The sequence below is a fragment of the Mauremys mutica genome, chromosome 6, assembly GCF_020497125.1.
Source record: "Mauremys mutica isolate MM-2020 ecotype Southern chromosome 6, ASM2049712v1, whole genome shotgun sequence".
NCBI classification, from domain to species: domain Eukaryota; kingdom Metazoa; phylum Chordata; order Testudines; family Geoemydidae; genus Mauremys; species Mauremys mutica.
Window position 1 is genome coordinate 17,861,189 of NC_059077.1, and position 24,817 is coordinate 17,886,005.

Below are 24,817 nucleotides of genomic sequence, written 5' to 3' on the forward strand. Positions count from 1 at the left end.
CTACAGTAATCTGGCAGGTTTAGATGTCTATGCATTGTCCTCCCCCCAGCCCTCCCCATCCTCTCACTAAGGAATAAAGTGGTCTCTTGGAGGAGGATTAAGTAGAAGCAAAATAATTACTCCTGAACGACAGCATTCACACAGAGGTTAACATTTTTAATTTATGTGCACTGACTTCACACTTTTAGTTGATATGCCTCAACTCTGTTTAGTGTTTTGGTGCAGACATGCCCTAAGTAGTAGCCCAATGAGTGGTAACAAATTAACAAATTAACACATGGTAACTTGCAAATCTCATTTTGAAGATGTTTCCAATGGGGAAGGGCTGGAATTTTTCATGGCGGACTGAGGGCATTAGGTTGCTTTTGCTGAAGTCTGAAATATTGTTGTGCATTTGTTAATACAGTAAAGCAGCTTTGGACAATAAGGGTCACCAAAATGCAACAATGTTCTTACATTATGCACCTCTAATTTTCTAGCAGGCAAAGAAATCAGATGTTTTGAGATTGCCTTGCATCCAATAAGAGTAATTTGGGTCAGGCTACTGAATATAAATGTTTCCATCAAAAACAGGGGGATTTTTTTATTTAAAAAATACTGTGTTGTCCAATTTTTTCACAAATGACACAGATCTAAAGCTTGCACTGAAGCCAATGGAGTTAAGATAATGGATGTATTTGGCCCCATCATTTCTAAGTGTATTATATTCCACAAGCACTTTCAATATAAACATGAACACCAGTCTTCCACAGCTTTTCTGAGACAATATCAAGTCTTTTGGCATTATATCCAGAGACTTTTAAACCCAAACAAACTTTTTAATTTCAGAACTTTTACACTATAAACAACCAGGGATACTTAAAAATAAACAATCAAATAAATAAAAGGCATTTTGAGTTGTATGTTCAAGACATTTTGTGCATGCAACTTGAGATCCTTTTTTTTTTTGAAGTATTTCCCTCAAATTATTCAGTGAAATGAAAGATACTGTGCAAGTACTGTGTGATCTTTCATCTCATTCTAGTTTTAATTTTTATTTTAAAGATATGTTTCTTTAGATATCTTTCTATAGTCACTCAGGAGAGGGATAAACAAAACAAACTGTGATACTCTAGCACACTACTAAGAGGCAAATAACAAGCTACCGTATTTTGTGTATGTGATAATTCGTATAGAATCCACACATACACTTAAAAGCAGTGAATAGGAAGCTTTCCCTGGGGAATGCAAGAGCTTAAGCAATCAAATTCTGGAGTTGTTAAGATTTCATTTTTTAAAAAGCTTTTAGACCTTATAGTTGCAGAGAAATGCAAAACAAGTATTAACTATGGGGGAACATAAGATTTACCAGACACCTAACTAGCCTGAAGTCAGCCAGAGTTGGTCTGGGCTTCAAATTTCTGTGGTGCCATGGCCCTGGAAAGTTCCCAGGCTCTTCCATATCAACCACTTTCTAGGAGGTTCAGTTTGACAGCTAGCAGGAGTCTGTCGAACTGTTCAAGCGACAAGAGAATCAATGTAAAAGTATTCTGTAACCATGCCTTTACCCTCTTCCTAGCCTGCTTTTTGTGTCCTGATTATCCTCATTTCTAATGTCATATCTGTACTTTTCACTGACTTCAGTGGGCCATCAAGGAAGTCCCTAAAGTCTCCCACTGATTTCAGTGGGCTTTGGATCAGCCCCCTAGTAAGCAGGGAACTCAGCTTTACTTGTTTTGATGCAGCTCCCTGTATACTTTTGGATGTTCAGAAAATCATAATTAATTATAATTATGCAGTACAGTGTGCGGTTGATTTTCAGAGTGCAAACTGAGAATTTTTAATGAAACCATAAACTAGCATTCATCCATGGTTCATTTCATGGTGTTGCTCCAATAGTTGCATCCTAGCGGTGGATGAAGTATCACCTCTGTATTTCACATAGTCTACATTCGTATAGCACTTTGGAATCCTTCACGATAAAGGACACAAAGTAAAATGCAATGAAATGTCTATAAATGGTCTAATAAACATCACTTCATTTAAGACACAAAGTAAGTTATGGTATTCAGTTACCAATATACTTGTTAAAGAAAGCTCAATATTCTTAATCAGAATGGGCTTAAAGGCCAAAGACTTCTCTGCCAAGTTCTGCTGCTGCTTGATTAACATCCTTTAAAAGCAGCTCTCCTCACATAAAGTCCCTTTGCCCTTCTAGGAACTAAGGTATTATATCATCTGTCAGGCCTGTCAATGCATCGTTGTGCCACATATATGCCTCATCCAGCTGTATTCTTCCTTACATAATATTTCAATGCTAGCAGAAATGTTTTCCAGAAGGCCGTCCACTTTTCCTTCTGGAAAAGATACTTCATACTGAGTATGATTTAGAAAGTTCCCACAATATTATTTCCAAGCCTTTCCAACCAGATGATCCTTAGATCACTCATTACATAAATGTTTGGTTAGAAAGTAGTCTAATACACTTTTCTTTCAAAATAAAGCCAACCACCAATTTGAAAGGGTCGTGGAAGGCATTTTTACAGCATAACAGTAACAGCAAACAACTGTGTTTATTAGTTCTTATTCAAAACTACTCTGAATCTCCTATTCAGTTCTCTCTTCAGGAATCTCTAAAATTAGCAAAATAGTTTTAAATACTTAAAATGTCCAAATTAAAGGCATTACAAATTATTTGAAAAGATTACTGTAAGATTGAAGCAAAACTCCTCCTTCCCCTCTACCCTCGACAAAGTCCATCAATCAAAAGGGTTTTATTGTTAATTCTGCAAGTTCAGTAAGTGCACTAATATCTAATCAGGATGCCTTGCAGTTTGTGTAGAAGACTGGATAACAGATTGTAAGTGACCCATAAATGCTAACAGCACAAAGAAGAAGAAAACTTACTTGCAATATCTACATGCTGGTATCAAGCTAAAGTTATCAAAAAACTTAACTAATATGTTCAATTAATGATGGCAGAGGGGAATTTTTTTTTTAAAACAGGATTTTTCCATTACCATCTGTATATAAGAACATAAGAGTGGCCATACTGGGTCAGACCAGAGGTCCATCTAGCCCAATAGCCTGCCTTCCAACAGTGACCAATGCCAGGTGCCCCATAGGGAATGCACAGAACAGGCAAGTGATCCATCCCCTGTTGCCCATTTCCAGCTTCTGGCAAACAGAGGCTAGGGACACCATCCTTGCCCACCCTGGCTAATAGCCATTTAACTGCCTATTTAACTGCCTCAATATGGTTGAGAAAGACAGCTTAGCTGCAGTTTTATACTTCGTCCTTTGCAAAAAATATAAATCAGAGGCAAATGATTTAGAAACCACTCATGGTAAACTGTTTGTACAAGACTAACAAGAAGTACAGTAGGTGTGAATAAATGTATGCACAAACATGACAAGGTAAATCTGTTAGAGGTACTGTATAAGAATTCAGTTGCAAGGTTTACTAGAAGATGAACACCACACATCTCTCTCCTCTAACAACTGTGCATTAGAACTCACAAATAGCAAACTTCAGGATTAAATTTAAAGTCCTATTTACTGAAATAACTACTGAAGAAATAATCCAGTAGCCCACAAAGTAAAGGTTTTAAATAGCATAAGATCTTAACAAATGATATTTGCCTAAGAAACTGAACAAACAGTAGTGTAGATTCTGATCTCACTTACACAGCTGTAAACCCAGGATAGTTTCTGTGATTTCAAGAGTATTACTCACAATTTGCACTATTGTAAATATCAGAATGTGGCCCAGACTTTTATATATAAAATTCTGCAAAACTCACCGAATTAGTTTCCTGGTACTGTACTCCTCCTCCATTACTTGCCCTTTCAAAAAAGCGCATGTCTGGGGGTGCTGTTATTTATTTTTTTTAATGCACTCATTAAATGTAAAAGATCAGCATGAACTGTGTGGTCCATGCCTTCTGTCATCTGCCATTAATTTAATCTTGGGAATCCATGTCCTGGAAACCAGATGCGGCTTATTATGCATTTTCATGCACTGTCTAAATATATAATTGCTAATTTAAATGAAAACATTGCAACTTGTTTTAAAAACCCAACAGACAACTTTTGGAAAGAATCCTTACAGTATAAGCATTCTTACTGCATCCGTCACTATGGTATCTAGGTGTCAGCAGCCACGGCTTTATTGGTCATTTTCCTAACATGCTGCATCTATTATCTTTGCCTGTGTGTGCTTTAGTCCCCCAGCTCCCTTTTTTTTCTCCTAAGCACTATCCAGAAGAGGAGTATATTTTCCTATTAATAAAAAAAGCCTGATGCAGTCTCGTTTCACAGACCCCAGCTTTAAAAAAATTGCTTCTTTTGGATGCATAATTTTAAAAGACCCCAACGTTTGTATAAATATTATGTAACTGCCTCAAAAGTCAAGCTTCCTGGCACGTATGAAAAAATATGAAACATTTTAGCTCAGAACAGGAAGATGAACATAACAAGGGCAAAAGCTGGACAAGTGAACTGGATAATTTCTTGACACGAACTAACTTAACAGGTCTAATTTAGAAATGTGCTTTAAGCCTTATCGGTCATCAGATGAACATTACTGAAATTTGTTCTCAAATCACACACACGGGCCAACTCTCGAATTATTGTTTAAATTTGATGTTCCAGGTTTAGCCTCACCTTGATTGTTCCCTGTAGTAGTAGAATATTGCCTCTATCAAAAAAATCTACACCTCCATGACAACTAAAAAGATAAATATACACAGACACACACAACCCTCAGCAGCAGGCTGCTTTACGCAGAAAAAATTGCTAAATGCACTAGAGGAAAGGGCAATTTTAGGATCTGAAGTAGCATAGATACACTTAAACACAGTGTATTTACTAACAAACCTTATTTTGATTGAGAGAATCATTCCTTAGTCTCTGTTTGTTCTTCTGTAATTTACTGGGCATCATCTTTCCCGTTCTGAAGTCAAAACTGCTGAGATCAACAGTGTTTCCCAGGTATCTTGCCAACTGAGGCTTGCTTCTGAACTTCTTACCACTTGGACTAAAAAGAAGAAAACACTTTAGTATGTTTTGTTTTACGAAATGATACAGCTTTGACTTCTTAGAACAGGTTTCATACCTTTTTAAATCGATACTTTAAGAAGCTTCCATATCTTTATTCCATGCATCATGTTCATTGTGGTGTATTTACGCATGTATTAGGCAATTGAGCCGAGGTATCATCGCTCACCTAAAATCCAGTCCCATCCTTTGCTCAGGGTTCTAACCTATGTTTCAGGCTGATGGACACAAGTATGCACTATTGGCCTGGAAGGTATCTTTAAATGGAAATTCAAACTGAATGATTGCTTCAGCTACTCTAGTTAAGTATAAAAAGCCCACAATGAGAGATTAGATTCTGTCCAACTGCAGGAAGTCACTTGCTCTGTACAAGATATAGGGCAGTAGACTAGGCTTCAACTGACCATCCATTAAACCCAATCATTAATGCACCAACCATCTCAAATCTCTAATGTCGTTAGACTGATACAAATATATAAAAATAGGATATAATACAGCATGGCACCATATACATAATTCACTCACTAATGCTGGTATCAGAGGGTGGAGAAATATCTGAGCAGTAAGCAAGCAAGTGGCAAGATAAATGATGCATGATATGAAGCGAATAGTTACAGCTTTGGACCAGCACGTACCTTATCAAATGAAATGATGCTGTTTGTAGCAATATTTTGTCTGAGGCTTTATTTAGAATTGTTCCATTTGCCCCATTTGGCCGATGAATTATCAACACTACCCTATTCCCACCTGCTCTTTTGAGCACCACCTGCAAACATTTGGTTTACCATCATCCTAAACAATCTTATTTCTATCAATCTGCATGCAACAGAACTTTCTTTTTCCCCACCCACAGCCCTTAACTTTCAGTAAGGTGCAGACAGATGGACAAAAGGTTTTGCCCAAATGCACCTCTTTTTCAAGACCACAGGCCAAGCCATTATTCACTGAAAGAAAGTCAACTTAGAAAAAAATAATGCTGCCTTAATAAGACTTAGAAGTGTGGCAGAAACAAGGTATTAAGAGACTATAAACAAACTCCTGGTCTATGACACAGTAACTTGTGACGTCCTCACAGCATAGCTGTGAAACAGGATAAAATCAAAGCAATGATCAAGTGTCAGATGTGGTGCCAATATAGCATTCGTATTGAACAATGATACAGTGAAAAACAGGAGCCACCAGGATACTGAAATGCACAAATTAAATTAACTGAGAACATGGTGATATTTTCAGACAGACTGCTTTGCACTGGAAATTAACAAAAGCAAAGCACTTCAGAAGTTGTCTAAAGCTGTTTGTTCTTTCAAAATCATTTTTGACAAGATATTCAGCACTGTAGAATGCAAAGGAAAAGCTAAATAAGCACTGCAAAGAAATAGCTAAATAAGACAAATATAGGAAAATGGGTATTATCTGAAATAATACAGCCTTATGGAGAGCCAGAATTAACAGAAAGGATGAGTGGAAGCACTGCTCAATAGGGAAAAAAGACATTACAATGTGAAGCCAATCACAAATGTGGGTGAAGGAAAAAATGAGGACATCTTCTAGTTTTGGTAAACTACCAACAATATAAACAAAAAAATCCAAGCTAACGTGTGAGCAGAAAACAAAGTAACTTTCTACATTTTTAGTTCTAGGGCTGGCTGTCATTGCTCTAAGTTCAATCAGTGGGAAAAAATACTGCATCAAAGATCAGAGACAAAAGCAAGTTGGTTATATGGCAACAAACTTCCACATTAAAGATGTATCAGAGGGGTAGCCGTGTTAGTCTGGTTCTGTAGAAGCAGCAAAGAATTGCATCCGAAGAAGTGGGTATTCACCCACGAAAGCTCATGCTGCAAAACGTCTGTTAGTCTATAAGGTGCCACAGGATTCTTTGCTGCTATTAAAGATGTAAACTATTTGACACTTCGACCACGTTTACCCTCAACACTCACCTGAGCAAAGTTCCATGTACAAAGGTTTGCCAAATTCCCTGTTTTCTGACTAAACGAAGAGGGCTGAATTTGCTGGATAAGTCATTTTGTTGTGAATTGCTCTCCCAGCTTTATTCACGAACATGAAAGAGACACTCAGAAGAGAAAAACTAGCAACAACCCTGCAATCAAAGTCTATATTGCCTGTTCCAACACCATGCTTTTAACAATTAATAGCTTTATAGATTCTTAGTGCATGTATATATAGCCATTTTAACCAATGTTATTACACTTGGGGATGAACAAATGGATTCAGTGAGTAGCTATCAAACTTACAAAAGAATCTGGATAACCCATATGCGCTTTGCAAAAAATTAGGTGAAACACTTATTTTTTCCATTTCTTCTGTGCCACCTTTATTCTCTTGTACAGATGGCTGGGGATTTTTTGCTAGAACATTTTTTTCCAATGGAAAATGCTGAATCTTCAAAACCAAAACTTTTTGTGCAAACGTATCAATTTCAATTAAACTTTCATCAGAAAGGTTTCTCAATTTCAGGATGGTATTTCTGGTCAAAACCAGAAACGCACAGCCACTGACCCCAGAAGCCAATAATCTAGTGGTTTGGGTACGCACCTAACCCTAACCCAGGTTCTAAATCAGGCAGAGCAGTGACTTGACCCTGGGTCTTGTGACCCAGGGACCTCTTGGTGCCAACTGGCAGAGGGCACCCAGGCTGCAGAGGGCTTTACAGGGGCCCCTGGGTTAGATATATGCATAATAGTTCACCAACAGGTGGCATGTGAGGTCTCTAGCAAGAGCCAGTAGCCCACTGTCACCATAATCACTCCAAATGCATATACTGATAATATATAAGGAGTTATGTATCTATACTGAAGGTTCTTAAGGTCTTGGAGATAAGGCAGGTCAATAGGAGACATGTTCCTTTCAGGCAGAAGGTAACAGATGTTAATCTCCCTGTCTGGTCATGTGTGTATTGTATGTCTCACAATGTAGTCCTATTTGCAAAATGAGCCACAGGCAAAAGAAAAGTTTGTGAAATCTATAAAATAGGAAATTCACAGGATGAAACAAACCAGTTTGTTTGGCCTGTTTATGACTAACGACAAAGAAAGGATTGTTTGGGTACGTCTGGGGATGCAAGGAAACACACAGGATCCTTCACCTAGGAGGCAAGATGACAGTGTACTTGTCTTATGAAAGGAGGATCACAGCCAAATCCGACGGTAAAATCCTGCAAGGATGAACATTACTTCACAGGCCATTGAGAGTATCTAGTTAATTAAGTTTAGGTTTTAGAATGCATGTTATGATATTATTTCATGTGTAACCATTTGTTTCCAATGCTTCTACTTGCTAGTAATTGAATCTCTATGCTTTGCTAAATAACCTTATACTTGATTTCACTAAAAACATACCTAAGTGCTGTGTGTTAAGTGGAGAGGTGATCTGAGGTGGAGGTAAGGTGGGATGTACCGTTTCTCTGGAAGCAGCAGATCTGTGAATACTGGGAGTGTCCAGCAGAACAGGGGCTGGACACTCCAGGGAGACAGCAGGCTTGAGAGGCCTAGAGCAAAGTTCTTGTGTTACCTGTTGAGTTCGGGAGCTGACCCCCAGCAAGTACAGATAATGTTTCCTCGTGCTGAGGGCAGGCGATAGCAAGGTGCCTCAAAGCCCTGACTACCCCGGGAAGCGTCACAGGTATCCCATGTCCTAGGTGAGTGCCCTAATCATTGGGCTATATGCTATACTGGGGGGGAGGTGTCTCTCTCAACCACCAAGTTTCAAAATCTCAAACATTTTCAAGAAATGGGAGCAGCAGCACATGAGCCAGCAAACAGAGCTGGAAACAGGGGAGTTTGATTGGGAATTTGGGGGCGGGGATGTGCGTATGTGTGTTTTCTTTTTTCTCCTTGACAGACGCTTAGGAGGATAGGCTAGGACAGCTACAGAGGCAGCAGTGGTAGTGACCCAAAGAATGGAAGAGTCAGTGAAGATGACTGGATGTGGAAGCTACAGTGCACATTATCCTGGAGTGGGTATCTGAAATGTGCTTCGTTTGTATGGAGTGCTGCCTGAAGAGCTGATGGAAGAAAAGATCCGAGGTTTGGAGACACAAGTAGAAACCATGGTTGAGTTTCAAAAGGGATTTAAGCAGATGGAGGGAAAGCAAGAGGAGGTTGAAGAGAAAACTCAAGACTCACAGATGCAAGCTGGACTGGAAAACTGCGAGGGTAGATTGCTGGATGAGGTAAGTGGCCAGAGGAAGCATGTGACTTTGAGAACCAGACAGAGAAAGAGACTGGCTAGTGAAGGAGAAACAGAACTCAGAAACAGGTTTGCTGAGATGGAAAATGAAGAAGGGGCAGAGCAGGCAGTAATAGAAGACGGGAGTGCAAGGAAGAAGAGGAGAAGAGTGGCTAGTCTTACAAGAAGAGGGAATCAATGGAGACACCCAGAATTAGAGCCCCAAAAGGATCGAGGATGACTCTCAGAAGACTGCAAGTGAGAACAAAAGACAAGAGGACTTACAACCAGGAAAAAAAACAGTAGAGGGAAGGCTGGAGAATCACACCCACACCAACACCAGGAAGAGGCAGGTCTGTGAGACTGGGGACTCCCTACTCAGAAAAATGGAGAGGCCCGTCTCCAGAGTTGATCCACAGAACAGAAGGGTGTACTGTCTGCCAAGAGCTAAGATAAGGGATGTGGACCAGAAACTGAAGAAGATCCTAACAGGAGCAGGAAAGAATCCACCGATTGCCCTTCATGTGGAAACAAATGATACAGTTAGATTTTTGCTGGAACACAGCCTGGGGGACTATTTGAGGCTGAGGAAGACACTAAAGAAATAGAGGCTTTAAGTCTCTATTTAATAAGCAGGATCTAATACTCCATATCCCTACAGAACCTTCTAGTGTTATTCTGTCTACAAACATACAACTAAAAGGAGAGATGAAGATGTGTTCTGAGGATAAATCTAACACTCAAAAGCCAGAAGAGTTAGTCCCCATCCCCACAAAATATAAAATCTGACTAGAAATTGTAAGCAACATAACTTCCCAAGCACACTTCCCTCTTTCTGAATCAGATGAGGCACTTTGCCTTTGCCTTTTACCAACAGGGCTGAGATTTTCAAAAGGAGTCTAAAGAAACGTGAAACTCAATGGGAGTAACGTGCCTGGCTCCCTTAGGCTGGGATTTTCAAATGAGCTGATTATCAAATATTGATCAGTACCTGAACGGTGTGTAGTGGAGGCATACAAAATCTATTCTCCAGACACCTAATTAAAAGCTTTGGCGTGTGAAGTTCAGTAAAGTTCATAACAAGCTGTTTTGCTGCACCCATTCACTGAAAGAAAGGTGTTAAGGGAACTATCAACCTAACCTAGGCTATGGCTACATTAGCGCTTCAAAGCGCTGCCGCGGCAGCGCTTTGAAACGCTAAGTGTAGTCAAAGCCCCAGCGCTGGGAGAAAGCTCTCCCAGCGCTGTCCGTACTCCAGCTCCCTGTGGGGAATAACGGACAGCGCTGGGAGCCGCGCTCCCAGCGCTGGGGCTTTGACTACACTGGCGCTTTGTAGCGCCGCAATTTGCAGCGCTGCAGAGGGTGTTTTTTCACACCCTGCTGCAGCGTTGCAAATTTGCAAGTGTAGCCATACCCCTAGACCAGTGGTTCTCAAACAGGAGCCCAGGGCCCACAAGCAGGTTTCAGGGTGTCCGCCAAAATAAGCCAGAGAGAAGGGCCGGAGTTAGACTCACTTAGGACTGGGGCTGAAGCCAAAGCCTGAGCCCTACTGACCTGGGCTGAAGCCGAAGCCTGAGCAACTTAGCTTTGTGGGGGGCCCCGTGGCATGGGACCTCAGGCGACTGCCCTGCTTGCTACCCGCAATGCCAGCCCTAGCTTTTAATCTACTGGATATGCAGAAAAAAAGTTGTTGCGGCACAGGCAGACCGTGGAGCTTTTACAGCATGTTGTGGGGCGGGGACTAAGAAACAAAAAGCTTGAGAACCCCCTAACCTAGACAACTTTAAGAAGTTAGATTGGTCCCAGGTAATACAGCTCTTGTAGCAGTTTCTATGCTTTTACATTCACATTTCAGAGTTTCTGTCTTCTGCTGCTGTCAGAAAGACCTATACACACAGGATAAACCGATTCTGATATTTATCTTTGGTAATTACCCAGCCCCATTAACATAGCAACCAAAGATCCCACACTTTTTAATGTATTATCCCCATTTTACCGATGGAGAATTGAAAGAGATTTTTTTAAAGATACTTAGGCATTGCAACACCTAACTGACTTAGGAGCCTAAGAGCTTGTCTACATGGGGACAGAGCCCACAGCAGTGTGGACACTCTTACTGCCCACAAAATGTCCCTTTGTGTGCATAAGCTTAATGCACTTCAGAGGTCTATTAAGCTAAACTGCCTGAGCACATTCCTAGAAGTGAGCCAGGGTATACATTTAGCAACTCCACATTAACTTCCTGTGACTCTCTATACCTTGGGGGTGGGGGGAGAGGCTGTAACCCCCATATTTCTCATCTATATTCAACTGTGATATTGAATATAAAGCATGCCCTTTGAAGTATCAGGGGAAAGGTTTTGATCCGCTGAAACCCATTGTTCCATCTAAGTATGTGTATTATTAATGCATATAAAATTGTAAGAATTGTGTTGTATGGTTTTCACTAAAATATGCTGTGGGTCTGGGAAGCGCCCAGATATTAGTTCTCTAATGACAAGGGAGGTAACAACGCTCAGATGGGTGCTGAACAGACACCACCGGCCATTGTCCAGCAGAGGAGTTACGCTTACCATTCAGTGACTCTCTCACAGGAGACACACCTGGGTATTGCTTCACCTTGTGACTCAGCAATGCCCACCAGACATGCCTGGACTTGTGTTCTCCAAGCACATGGACTAAAGTCAGCTAGGCATAGCAATGCAGAGCGCAGCAATCCCTACAGACGTTTAAAAATCTGGGCCTAAGTGATAGGAAGTCAGCAGCAAAGCAGTGAATTGAATCTGCATCTCCCAAGTCCCAGGCTAGCACTCTAAACACTGGACCAGCCTGCCTTTCACTTGCACCTTTTTCATATGAGTGTAAATACACTGACTTCAGTAGAGTTGTTCCCAATTTACAGCAGCATATGGTGAAAAGTACAACAATATAATAAAAGTTATATGGAGATCCCATGCTTGTTCAGATGGCTCAAAGGCCATTGGAGAGTTCCTTGTTTGAAATATATACTAGTAATGTGTCATTGAGAAATTATTTTAAAACTGATTGAAAAAAATATAGCTTTCCAAGGTTTCCTAATGCCACATGCCTTTGCTAATTTATATTATGAAAAGCCTACCATGGTAGCTATAAGTAGTGGAAAGTGATTATTTTTAGTGGCTATCCCACAGTAGTTTGTGACACCTGGAATCTATATTTCAAAAATGTTTACGCTTTTTGAAACATAAGTGAGATAATTAGCACATATGTCCCACTCTTCAGCGCAGCAAAGAATGTATGTGGTATTAGGCATATGTAAACAGTCTCACAGTTAATGGAACATTGAATTATCAGAAGATTCCATAGAACTTTTAGATATGCTCAGGCCATAAAGACTCAAAATGAGACATACTAGGATTTTAAATATGGATTTAAAAAGTGTGGGTTTACTCTGAAAATGGTATCTCAGGTTTCCAAAATTTCTCTCTGATGCCATGTTTCTTGTCATAATGATTTCTGTATCAAAGAGGTTCAGTTTACAAACAGATTTTTTTTCTCCCTAACATCAGCCTATAAACAATTTCATCTACAAAAGAGCTGCATTTTTTATTCCAATGTATCATCACTATTAAAGTCTCTGCAGGCCAAACTAGGCCCTCAGTGACACCTGTTCACGGCCCATTATCATCAAATTATGCCATGAGTGATACCTGTGCAAACCCATTTCTTTCCACGGTTTGCACAAACATAACTCATTGAAAATGAAAGCAGACAATTCTGCTGATGATACACGAGAGACTAGAATGCAGCACACATTTCCACAGTTGTTCCGGCTCTGTTTTGCTAAAAGAAGGAAAAAGCAGTACAAAACTTATTTTTGTCATTAAAATAAGATCTGGCTTTGAATGCACAAAGCAAGCAGATCTATTGAATAAAAAGAAGCCATTATTAAAAGTCACTTTTCAGAATCTAATCAAACATTAATCTTACTTGGCTACAGCCAAATCCTGAAAGTTTGTTATATTATATACAATAGTTAATTTAGATTTACAAGATCAGATTAAATACAACTGTAAAAGGCATGATAGAAATCACTTCATTCCCAATTGCCATTATTAGCAATGTATTCATTTATTCCTTTAAGAAGAGGTGACAGAGTCCAGATACCACAGGGGAGAACAGAGGGTCTGAACACCAAAGAATAAGTAGTTGAATCAACTGCTGTATACAATATTACTGTACCATAAAATAAGTGTATTGAGTAGGTATATAAAAACTGGTGACATGCTGCTCACAAATATCACTGTGTGATGTACACAGGGATAATGTGTGAAGAGTTATGAATCTGTGCTGGAAATATGTTCCTAAAATATGTTTTGGGGACAGACTTGATAAATAAACCTTCCTTAAGCAAAAAAATGTGGATTTACCTATCTGAGTCCAGCTTTGCAAGCTGGAGACACGGGAAGTACATTTGCATCTAAGTTAACAAAGTATTCAAGCCAATCAAGAAAGCGAATTGACCAGATGGATGAAAAGGGGGTTTGGCTCCTGCACCCTGAAAAACAAGCACCAGGGGAGAGGAACTTTGTCGGGGTTTATTTTTCAAAGAATACATTTCAAAGGCTTTCTGAATTATATAAGGAAGGAAAGGGAACTCCTTAGTTATCTATCACTTAGGGAACAAAGGGGACAGCATCCTTTGATTCTGTGAAAATAGGATCCTCTGACCTGGAGGGCTAGAGTTGCTGGTAACCTGATGTAAATGAGAAAACTGCTTACACAAAAATGGTAACTTAATTTTAGTAAGTTTTAGTCACTAGAAAGCATGTTTTGTTTTGTTGGAACCATACCTGTCTCTTTTTCTCTTGCTTAGCAACACTTAAATCTCTGTCCTGTATTAATAAAGTTATTTTTAGTTTTACTATTAGCCATGTCACTGCTATTATACTGACGTATAGAGTAAGTTCTAAGCTAACTTAACAGGCGGGTATGTGCACTGTCTCTTTAAGAGGGGCGAGACACTACAGAGAGATGTTTCTAGGGAACTCAGGCAAAGTTAAAATTGGCAGAGTCTTGAGGATTTTGCTGGTGAAGCAGTCAAGACTGGTGTGGCATGGAGCTGATGCAGTCTAATTTCCAGCAAAGCTCACACTCTCTAGGCAGAGGGGTAACACAGTAGCTAGTTCTGAGCTGCCCCGAGGAAAGCATCACTGAAGAATCCTAGAGTCACAGGCTGTTTAAATGTATTTGGCCCCTACTGATTTACCTTACTGGATTTTTACTTTAAATATCGTATTACTGACATTTGTCTCACAGCTGAAACTGAATGGAATTAGACAAAGTTACATTTCCTAGACAAACCCTACACAATGTGCTAAACACTACTACACACTTTTTATATATTTTGCGTGAGTAGTCCTCTTGACTTCCACAGGAGTACAGTTAAGAATGTGTGTAATGTAAGTGCGAGTGCTATACATCCCACTGTAACCATCTGCAAGATCAGAGCCAAAGATATGGAATCTACTGTGCATGATCTGTATTCTCATTACTACTTCCCTTTCCTTTTCAAATCAATGTCTTTTATATCCACGGATTAAAACAAAAACAACAATGTATTTATATACAAAGGGGCATGTCTGATGGTCCCCTAAGTGAAGGCAGGCCACTTATCTTTCTTATTCCAAAAAAGAGAAAATAATCTTATTCCCCACCCCCATATTTTTAATATAATTATACTTTGGCACTTCACTAGTGCCATCCATCTGATTATTATAAAGCACTTTACAAATATTAGCTATCCAAACATCCCTATATGATTAGTATTATTAGAGAGAGGGAAACTGAGGTACAGAGATGTTAAATGATTTATTGAAGGTCATATAGCAAATGATTGACTACAAACTATTCCTCCTGACATAAATAACTGCTCAATTTTTAATGCCCTGACATGTATAATGAAATCACCAAATTGCAAGCCACAAGTTGCCTGGTAAATTTTTTATTTCAATTTTGTGGTGGTTTGGCAGAAGATCTGCATTAGTGCTGACAATGCTGGAATGAGTCCTAAAATTTGAACCATTTACTCCTAATTCTTTCCCAGATAAAAAAGGCAGACTTTTTAGGTTAAAAACCAGATTATAATCCTCTTCATCTTTAATATATATTTTTTAAAACCCAGAGTTTCTTATTATGGCTTCCAGCATAAGCAAAAAACTTTTTCTTATTGAGATATGGACCACAGTGCACAACTAATTAAAATTAAAAACTACATTTTCATCTGGTACAGTATTTCTTAAGCAGTATTTCCACCCCACCCATATTTGTAATAAGTAGTTGGATTATAAAAGTTATAAATTAAATCAGTAGGACTAACTGGCATCTATCTACAGGAAGGGCAGACACTGTCCCACACAAAAGTGCTCGAGGGGGTCTACACTGTATTATCAGCTTGTTCACATGACCAACAAATTACCAAACCATGTTATGTGAATTTGATATTAAAATTCTGAAATGCAATACTGAACCAAAGTGGATTTCAAGACATATATCATATTGATTACAACATATTGAAATCCTGTAAGAGTTCTGCTTAGCCACCATCATTTACTTAGTTGGTCATGCTACCGACATTGCTTTTAAAACATTTTCCTGTTTTTTCTTGCCTTTAAAAAAACCAAACAAGCCCTCAGTTCTGCAGTGAGCTCATCACAGAGCCACAATGAGGTCACACGGCTCACTGCAGAATCAGGGTGAAAATTTGGCAGTATGGGCCCAGATGCACATAGGTATGTAGGTTCCTAACTTCCACTGAAATCAATGGATACTTTGCAGAGCTTGGCCATAATGCTTATTTCAATTAAACTGTTTTGTCCTCCCCCTATTTCAGCCAGGGACCCTAAAATACAGAAAATTGAGCATATTAAGGTCCCCAGAGTTCTGGCAAGATAGAAACAGTTACAGAGGAGTAAACCATTTAAGTAGTGTTTTTCAAAATGGTTGTTTGAAGATATATCTGTAATCACTTAGTTGTTCTGAATCAAATGCTCCTATTAAAATAATACTGTCCAGAATAAATGTACATCTTAAGCAAAATCTGGCATTTAAATCTGTGAACAGAGACTTTACATGTAAAGTGCATCTCCAGGCCCACAATCAACAAGGACTGACTTAGAAAATAAGAATCACGTTGTGGGCCTCAAGTTTAAGCTTTCAGACAGGCTTCACAATAAGGTGGTACTGCAGCAAGGAAAAGCTGATGATTGTGATGCCAGACGCTATCCAATCATCTGCCACCATATTAGCGTATGGTTAGTAGCTCAAATCAGACAAAGACAGTAATACAAGAACAATGGCAAATGAAACTCCTTTATAAAGAGGTTGCCAATGAGATTTATTTAAAATGCTAATGAAAATCAATGCTCCCCCTTCCACATGTATAAACGCTTCTTTTGTCTAGTGGCAACACGTGATGGGTCAAATGATCCTATGTGCAATGGCTAATAAAAACTGGCTTCTAAATAAATTGACAAATAGACTGCCCCCAGTAGGACAGTGAAAAGACTAAGCCCTTTGCCCTTCACTGGGCTAAGAGAAGAGAGTCAGCCCTGCCCCCAAACACTACTTTAAAGTTAGGGAGAGGCCTTCAGGTGTGACTCATTAGAGACAGCCATAAATAGAAGCACTCTGGGTAAGAGGTTGGCCATAACAGAAGGGAGTGTCCTTTAACATAGAGCAGTGTGGACTTGTGACTGACTGTATGTTCTACAGCCAAAGCATCAAGACATATAGTTTGTTTCCTTTCTCTTTTGAGAAAAGAACTAAGTTGTTTTTCAGTGCCTCTAATGAGGCACCTACAAAGAATTAGGGTAAAATGAAAGAGTAGGGTTTTTGTATTATTGTTGCAATTGTAATAGTAGTATTGAATATAGTTACAGAAATTGTCCATCTAACACCCATGTTTTCACATACTCAACTTACAACAGTGTTTCAATTTGTTTGTGTAAAAGTGAACTCTTCAAGGAGTTCAGCAACTTTAGAATCGAGAGTAAAAACAAGTAAATTGATCAACTTATTTTGCTAGAATTAAAAAAAACTCGTGAACAGTATTTAATCTAAGTTTAAAAATACTGGCTTTAAAATAAGAGATCCAAGTTTATGACATGTTTCTCTTGGCGCAGCTGTGAGCATTCCATTTAATTTCATTTTCCCAAAAGGAAAAAAAAACGAGCAATTCAGCTTGCACCATTTACAAGCAACACCTATTGCTCAGGGGCTCATTTAGCTTCAAAGATGTTATAAGTGTTTTAGAACCTGGTTCTGCAATAAGCTGTTGGGGACAAACTATCACTGACTTTAATGGGATGTTGCATGAGCACATGGGCTCTTCCGTATGGAAGTCAATGGTGGTGCTGCAGCTAGTCCATCCGCAAGGACGGTGCTGCAGCTAGTCCATCCGCAAGGACTGCACTGCAGGACTGCAACCTTAAACTTCAGTTGATAGCTGCACTTGCAGTACAGGCTCTACAAGCCCTTGGTTCAGAATTCAAATTTACAATATTCCTGCTTCAGAAACCAAGCTTGATGATTTCTCTAGTTAAATATCTGCACTGTTAACAGCCTGTGCATGCCCGCCACACCTGTAGTATAAAGTCTGAATTTGCAAATGCACGTACACAGAATTAAGATAAGAATATATACATAAGAGGGTGGAGTGTAAAATGATATGTCTCAAGTTGGCACTAATTCAAGCCTGATCAATCCAAGCTCTTCAGATGACCAACAGGAAGAAGTCGCAGTGGAAGGGAAGACAGGTGCTGTGACTTAAGCAGGAAGTGCTTTCTGCAGGCCAAAAACAGGCAGGAGGACAGCCTGTCAACTTTCCCCAAACCAGTTATCTGCAGATCAAAGACATGGCTGCCTGAACGTGACTTCTTGAAGATATGTTTTTTAGCAAGTCACTTGCTTTCAGTTCTTCCCAATGACGTGTGAGAATGTGAAAGTCTCCTATTCCCGTGGATGTGTACATGTCAGGGGGGACAGGAGGGAAGGGGGCCGCATGGGGGGGGGGTCCTGGACCCGGAAGTGGCAGAGGGGGTCTGTCTGACAGCCCCTGGCCCCAGTGCGAGCACTGCCTGGTAGGGTTGGTGGTGCTGAAGCCAACACTGGGAGTTGCATCTCCTCCGTGGGGGGAGGTGGCTGGGGGCACGACGCCCGAGTGAGAGCCTGCGGGGGTGGAGGGGGTGCCCCGAGGCAGAGGCCTGTCCGGGGGGAAGTGCCCCGGTGGCGGGCAGCCCGAGCCCGAGCCCGGTCCCGGGAGGGGCGGGGGGCAGAAGAGGGGGCCTGTCGCGCAGGCCGGTCGGCAGAGGGGGCGGGGGGCGCCCGGGCGGTACCTGAAGTAGTAGACATCGCTCTTGCCGGCGCTGAGGCCCGACTTGCGGATCACCTCCTCCTTCTTCCAGCCGGGGGGCAGCGCGGGGCAGTCCATCCTTCCCCGTCTCTCCATGCACCGGGCCCGGGGCCTCACCGCAGCGGCGCTATGGTGCCCGGGCACGGCCGGGGCCGGGACCCCCCTCGCGATGGCGACCGCCGCGCTCTCCTCGGCGTCTGGGGCCCGAGCTGCGCGCGCAGCTGCCTACTCGCCGGGGCAGCCGCTTCCGTAACTGAGCCTTGGAACCCGGTGTCCTCGGCCCCCGAACGGGGCCATAGAGCGCGTTCTAGGGGGGCCAGAGCGGCCCAGCCGCAGACCATGGAGTCGGCGGCAGAAAGGCCAGAGCAGCCATTGAGAGGCCCTGCACAGCGGACAAGGCCGGCACACGGACCCTAGCGAGGAGCCAGGGAAGCTGGTGTCTCGGGAGTTGTAGGCAGTGCCGGGACGAGGGGCGCCGCCGCTGCACCCCCGGCTTGAAGTAGTAACGCCAGGCACTAAATACAGTCTATGATTTCCATCATCAGGACACCCACTATAGAAATTGTTCCAGCACCCCTGGCTGTAGGAAACTAAACGAGTGATTGTAAAACTCTGTTAAACTCTTCCTAGACTAGCCAGAGTGCCCAGTTCTTGAATGACCTTAGAATGCTGTAGCATTAGCAAGTCTATCCAGATCAAAGAATGCATCCTAGAGCAGCCATAATTACGCAGTTCATAGCCAGGACTCTAACAGGGCCATCAGTTGGTGGGGAAGAGGGAGAGGATGCTCAACAATTTGCAGCCATAGACATTATATTCAATATTAATATATTGGGATTATATTTTCCTCGTGGTCATCTTAAAATCTATTGTTTTGCATCCTCTGAAATAGAAAGTGTCACAACAGAAGATGGGGTGTTGGCTAGCAGTTTATAACACTCAAAAATCCACGATTTGTTGTGAATTTTGCTAAATGAAAAAAAAAGGATTAAAAAGTAAAGTTATGAATGAACATAAATAGCTTGTTGTACATGTTGGAACACAATTTTCCTTACAGCTTTCAGTTCATGTGGAGCATGGATAACCAAACCACTACACGGTCAGGTATGTATACTGGTGGTGTACTGCCAGAAAAATGTCCCCGATGGATCTTGTGTAACCCACAGTGCATATGCTTGCAGAGAGAAAGGGAGAAGCTGTTCATTAATTTAGTCTACTGATTTCCTCTTCCCTCCTCCACTCCTGATTTAAACACACATACTTTATCATTGTAACCATAATGGAAGAAGGAGGCAACATCATTAGGAAAACGAACATATTAGCTTTGTATACTGGGAACTTTTATACTACCTATTTGAAAACGATATTGTCTGTGTTAACAGTACAGCAGAGCTGTGCTTGGTTACAGCATTGTTGGAAATGGACTGGGGTGGCAGTGGAGTATCCTACCTTAGGAATTTTTTTTTTAAGTTTCTTGCTTTTTTGTATGCCCTGGTTCATTTGAAAGTAGACACATTTGCTCTGCTTATTTCTATGTATCACGGGAATAAATTGTCCATAGAAGGGATGATTTAACTAACAGAACCCAAGAAGTGAAGTCTATCACAGTTCAGTAGAATTTTATCATGTGTTTCTTAGGAACCACCAAAAGTTCACTACAAATAATCACTGAAAATATCCCACAGGACTCCATGGAGTTTTTTAAAGATCTTCTATGCAGATCTTCATTCCCTCCGAAGCACCCAGCATTGGCCATGGTAAGAAGACAGGATACTGGGCTAGATGGACCTTTGGTCTGACTCAGTATGGCCGTTCTTATGTTCAAGGGAGAGAAAACAATTTGCCCAGATCTCTCATTTAGCCTTTTGAAATTAATGTAACAGACGATCTGTCATTGTAGGGAGTCAGTGACATGTTGCAGCAACAAGACCTAACAAGAAAGAAATTCTGACAATGTACTGTAATGTGCAAACGATCTAAATCTTTATTCTAATGATGTCTTCACAACTGATACTTGGGAGAGAAATATATTTCCCTAAATCTCTCATTTCCTAGTTTGGAAAAAGATACCTGTATGGTTTTCACACCACTAGAGGTCATCAAACGCTGCCCAAATGAAACGTGACTAATAACAAATTAACCTACTGGCTTCATGAGGGCTGTCTCTTGTGATTTTGTAAACTGTAGGTCTTTTGTACTGACTGTGGTTTTCCAGCCCAACTGAGCTATTTATAAATGACAGTTGCGGGGGGCGGGGTTTAGCAGTTGCAGGTTGTGCTGTTTTGTGCTATTTTGCTTGTAGTGTCAGAAACTTCTCTCTGACAGAATTTGCTGCTTATGTTCTAATCTACGGAGCAGGATCACACCAACTGAGCATGCTCAGTAACATCTGCTGCCCTCTCTTGGGATCAGATTCTGCTGCCTGCTCTTAACAGGTATTAAAGGGGGCAAATCGGAGGGGGTGAGTGGGTGGGCAGGGTCTGAGCAGGGGGCAGAAAGTAACTGGCGTGGGGAGGGTCTAGCAGCTGGAGGCAGGGACAGGAGAGAGGCAAAATCAGATGGGGAGTAGCAGGCAGGGTTAAACGCAGGGGTGAGGGGCTGCCAGAGGGTGGCAAAACCCCAGCATAGAGAGGGGAGTGACAGTTACCCTGATGGAAAAGCTACCTGCCATGTGTGCAAAAACAGGGTTAAGGACAGAGGGGCTTTTTTATTTCCTCTCTCACAGGACAGACTAGGTCTCAGCACAGGCTTCGTAGGGCTGGGTTCTTAAAGACACAGGCATCCCAATGCCTAGACAGAGCAGCTCCTCTCTATCTGATATACTGACGTGCTACAACAGACTCGAAATTCAGTGAAATATTTTACATACACCCCAAAAAACGATGTGTCAAAAAGTCTCATAATAATTCACAAATTTGTTTTATCTGCTGCAGTAATTCCCTGAACTGCACTCCTTTCTTTATAATCCATTTTAATATAGTTTTGCTCCTTTTAATTGTGTACTTTTTAAAATGTTATTTTTATTACTCTTATGACTCTTTAGCACTTCATTTACCTTTGTGCAGATGTATGTCATTGCGCGATTTAATTTATATTTTAATAGCAAATACTAATTGAAAATATTTATAAGTAAATAGTTGCTAGAAGTTTTAGCAATGACATCTGAGTTTCTAGTATAGCACTGGCCCTATATATGCCTCCCATTGATATCAGCATGAGCTGTTCATATGTTCTGGAGATTTATGATCAAATAACTGTCAAAGTGAAATGAAAATCCTAATTTGGCCAAAAATATCCATTTAAAAACAGTTAAAAGATTTAGAAAGGTAAGTTAATGGATGAATACAGTAAAGGAAATGTATATTTAAACTACAGGATCCAACCTAATAGTTTTGTAAAACACATTTTTTAAAATTTTTTACGGTATTAAGAATGTAATGCTATTTGGGAAAAAGAATAAATCAGTTGTAGAATAACTCACTTGCCTTTTTAATTGAATTTAAATCAATCCCTCAAATGCAATGTAATCTCCATGCTGTCCCTAGTTGTAACATGGCTTGCCCATACAATGACAATTTAATATTGTAAAGTTATTTCTTCCAGTTCATAACATGATTTAATAATGTGGAGAAGAGATAATTAAGACTGTACCTGCAAAAGTAATTCCTTGTATGTATCTTCCTGAATTCTGAGCCAAGTGGAACAAAGCATTACAATCCTACAAGCTGTTAGAAACAACTGACCAGGTAATACAGTAATTTTATATAAAGCTTTTATTACAGGTTTTAACTGTGTGCTGCCTGATTAGATATGGAAACATTCACCTCTAGGTGTCCAGTATCATAGAAATGTAGGGCTGGAAGTGACCTCAAGAGGTCATCTTGTCCAGCCGCCTGCACTGTGGCAGGATAAGTTACCTAGACCATCCCTAACACGTTTGTCTGGCCTGTTCTTAAAAACCTCCGGTTATGGGGATTCTACAACCTGCATTGGAAGCCTTTTCCAGTGCTTACCTATCTTTATAATTAGAAAGCTTTTCTTAATATCTAAACTAAATCTCCCTTGCTGATGATTAAGCTCATTACTGTTTGTTCTACAATCAGTGGACATGGAGAACAATTCATCACCATCCTCTTTATAGCGGCCCTCAGCATCTCCGAAGACTGTTTTCAAGTCCCCCTACACTCTACCTTTCTCAAGACTAAACATGCCCCATTTTATTCAGCTTTCCTCATAGGTCAGGTTTTCAAAACCTTTTGTCATTTTTGTTGCTCTCCTCTGGACTCTCTCCAATTTATCCACATCTTTCCTAAAGTGTGGCACCCAAAATTGGACACAGTACTCCAGCGGAGGCCTCACCAGTGCCAAGCAGAGCAGGACAATTACCTCCCATGTCTTACATACAACACTCTTGTTAATATACTCCAGAATATTAGCCATTTCGCAACTGCATCACATTATTGACTTATGTGCAGTTTGTGATCCATTATAGCTGTGATTTTCAAACTTTTTTTCTTGGCACCCAGTTGAAGAAAATGGTGCCCACAACCCAACAGAGCTGGGGATGAGGCGGTTGGGGTGAAGGCTGTGGGGTGGGGCCAGGAATGAGGGTTTCAGGGCATGGGAGGGGGCTCTGGGCTGGTGTGTGGGAGGGGGTACAGGCTCTGGGGTGGGGCAAGGATGAGGGGTTGGGGTGCAGAAGGGGCTCTGGGTTTGTGGGGGGGCCTCAGGATTGGGGCAGAGGGTTGGGGTGAGGAAGGGGATCAGGGCTCTGGGCTAGGGCGTGCAGGCTCTGGGGCCAGGGATGAGGGGTTTGGGGTGCAGGAAGGGGTTCCAGGTTTGGGGGTGCTCAGGGCTGGGGCAAGAGGTTGAGGTGTGGACTTACCTCTGGTGTCTCCTGGTCAGCAGTGCAGCTGGGGTGCAGAGGCAGGCTTCCTGCCCGTCCTGGCACCACAGACTGCACTGCACCCCAGAAGCAGGTCCGGCTCTCACCCGCAGGCACCCCCCTCCAATTCCCATTGGCCAGTTCCCGGCCAATGGGAGTGCGGAGCCGGTGCTCGGGGAGGGGGCACTCCGTGGAGCCCCTTGGCCCCCCTGCCTAGAAGCTGGACCCGCTGCTGGCCACTTCCGGGGTGCAGCGTGGTGTCGGAAAAGGTAGGCACTAGCCTGCCTTAGCTGAGCAGCACCGCCAATGGGACTTTTAATGTCCCAGTTCGCGGTGCTGACCAGAGAAAGCCAACCCAGTGCCTTACATGCCACGACCCAGTACTGGGTCACGACTCACGGTTTGAAATACATTGCATTATAGTATAATGTACGAATGTTGACAGTGACTAAAAATATTATTCTCTCATGACTTCAACAATCTCTGCTCATTTCTCAGTCGACAAGGGTTCACATTACAATGAATACTTTTAATTGTACCACTGGTGACAGCCTCAGTGATGCCAAGGATTGAATGGACAGAGAAGAATGTCAAACGAGATCCTTCTGCTTCAGGGGAGAGGCACATTAGAGGGGGAATCGGGGGAAGCTTGCACAGACACACTTTGTACATTGGATAAAATAAAAAACAATTAGGCCACTCCTCTGAGCTTTTGTTTGAAATGTAACTGGAGGCTGGGCTGATATTTCAGATATGCCGAAGTCAGATACTGTGGACAACCTAGTGATTGATTTGGTATTGTATTGTACTAGCACAGCAGCATCTGTTTGGAGCACTTCTGATTTCAGATCTAGTGCCAATCTCGCTAAAAGTTAGGAACACAAAACATGTGATAAGCAGTCTCTGAAGAGGAGGATCAGCTCTTAACTGTTAAAGGTGAATTGCAAAAGAAACAAAAAATGTTTGGTTAGCCTTTAAGTATAAAGGAGGCCTCAATTAAACAAAATTTAAATTCCTCTACTAAAACAGGAAAACTAGCATTCAATATTTCTAATACTGAAAAAAAGCAGAAAATAGCTTTTTGAAAAAACTAACATTGAGGCTGGCTTGTAATAAAGAGCACAATTTGTTTCCTTTGAGGTCCATCTTCCATAGCAGCCGGTACCTTCATGCATCTGGGAAGCACTGAAAAACAGACAGTGTGACAGACCTTGGGTGTAACAAAATAAAGATGACTGACAGTTCCCTTTAGAGTGTTTCTTTGAGTCAGTTTTTCCTCACACCCCCATTTGGCCACATATCAGCTGTGAGGCTAG

At 41.3% G+C, this 24,817-nt stretch overlaps 1 protein-coding gene and 1 long non-coding RNA gene across 3 annotated transcripts in view; one reads left to right on the forward strand and one right to left on the reverse strand.

Annotated features, from left to right (window-relative positions):
* Window positions 1–18,851, reverse strand: part of MBD2 (methyl-CpG binding domain protein 2) — a 55,415-nt gene extending 36,564 nt beyond the window's left edge. Inside the window, exons 1-2 of the mRNA XM_045020699.1 lie at window positions 18,600–18,851; window positions 4,858–5,017 (exon numbers count right to left, since the gene is read on the reverse strand). Of these exons, the coding sequence (XP_044876634.1) occupies window positions 4,858–5,017; window positions 18,600–18,712 (273 nt within the window). The 5' untranslated portion in view covers window positions 18,713–18,851. The remainder of the gene's footprint in view (window positions 1–4,857; window positions 5,018–18,599) is intronic.
* LOC123372531 lies at window positions 18,844–24,721 on the forward strand. Of its 2 annotated transcripts, XR_006580330.1 has the most exons (5): window positions 18,844–19,720; window positions 20,302–20,373; window positions 20,942–21,051; window positions 22,220–22,362; window positions 24,000–24,721. It is a non-coding gene; the product is annotated as an uncharacterized LOC123372531 (long non-coding RNA). The 2 variants fall into 2 exon arrangements; XR_006580331.1 differs by lacking the exon at window positions 20,942–21,051.
* The last annotated feature ends 96 nt before the right edge of the window (window positions 24,722–24,817 follow it).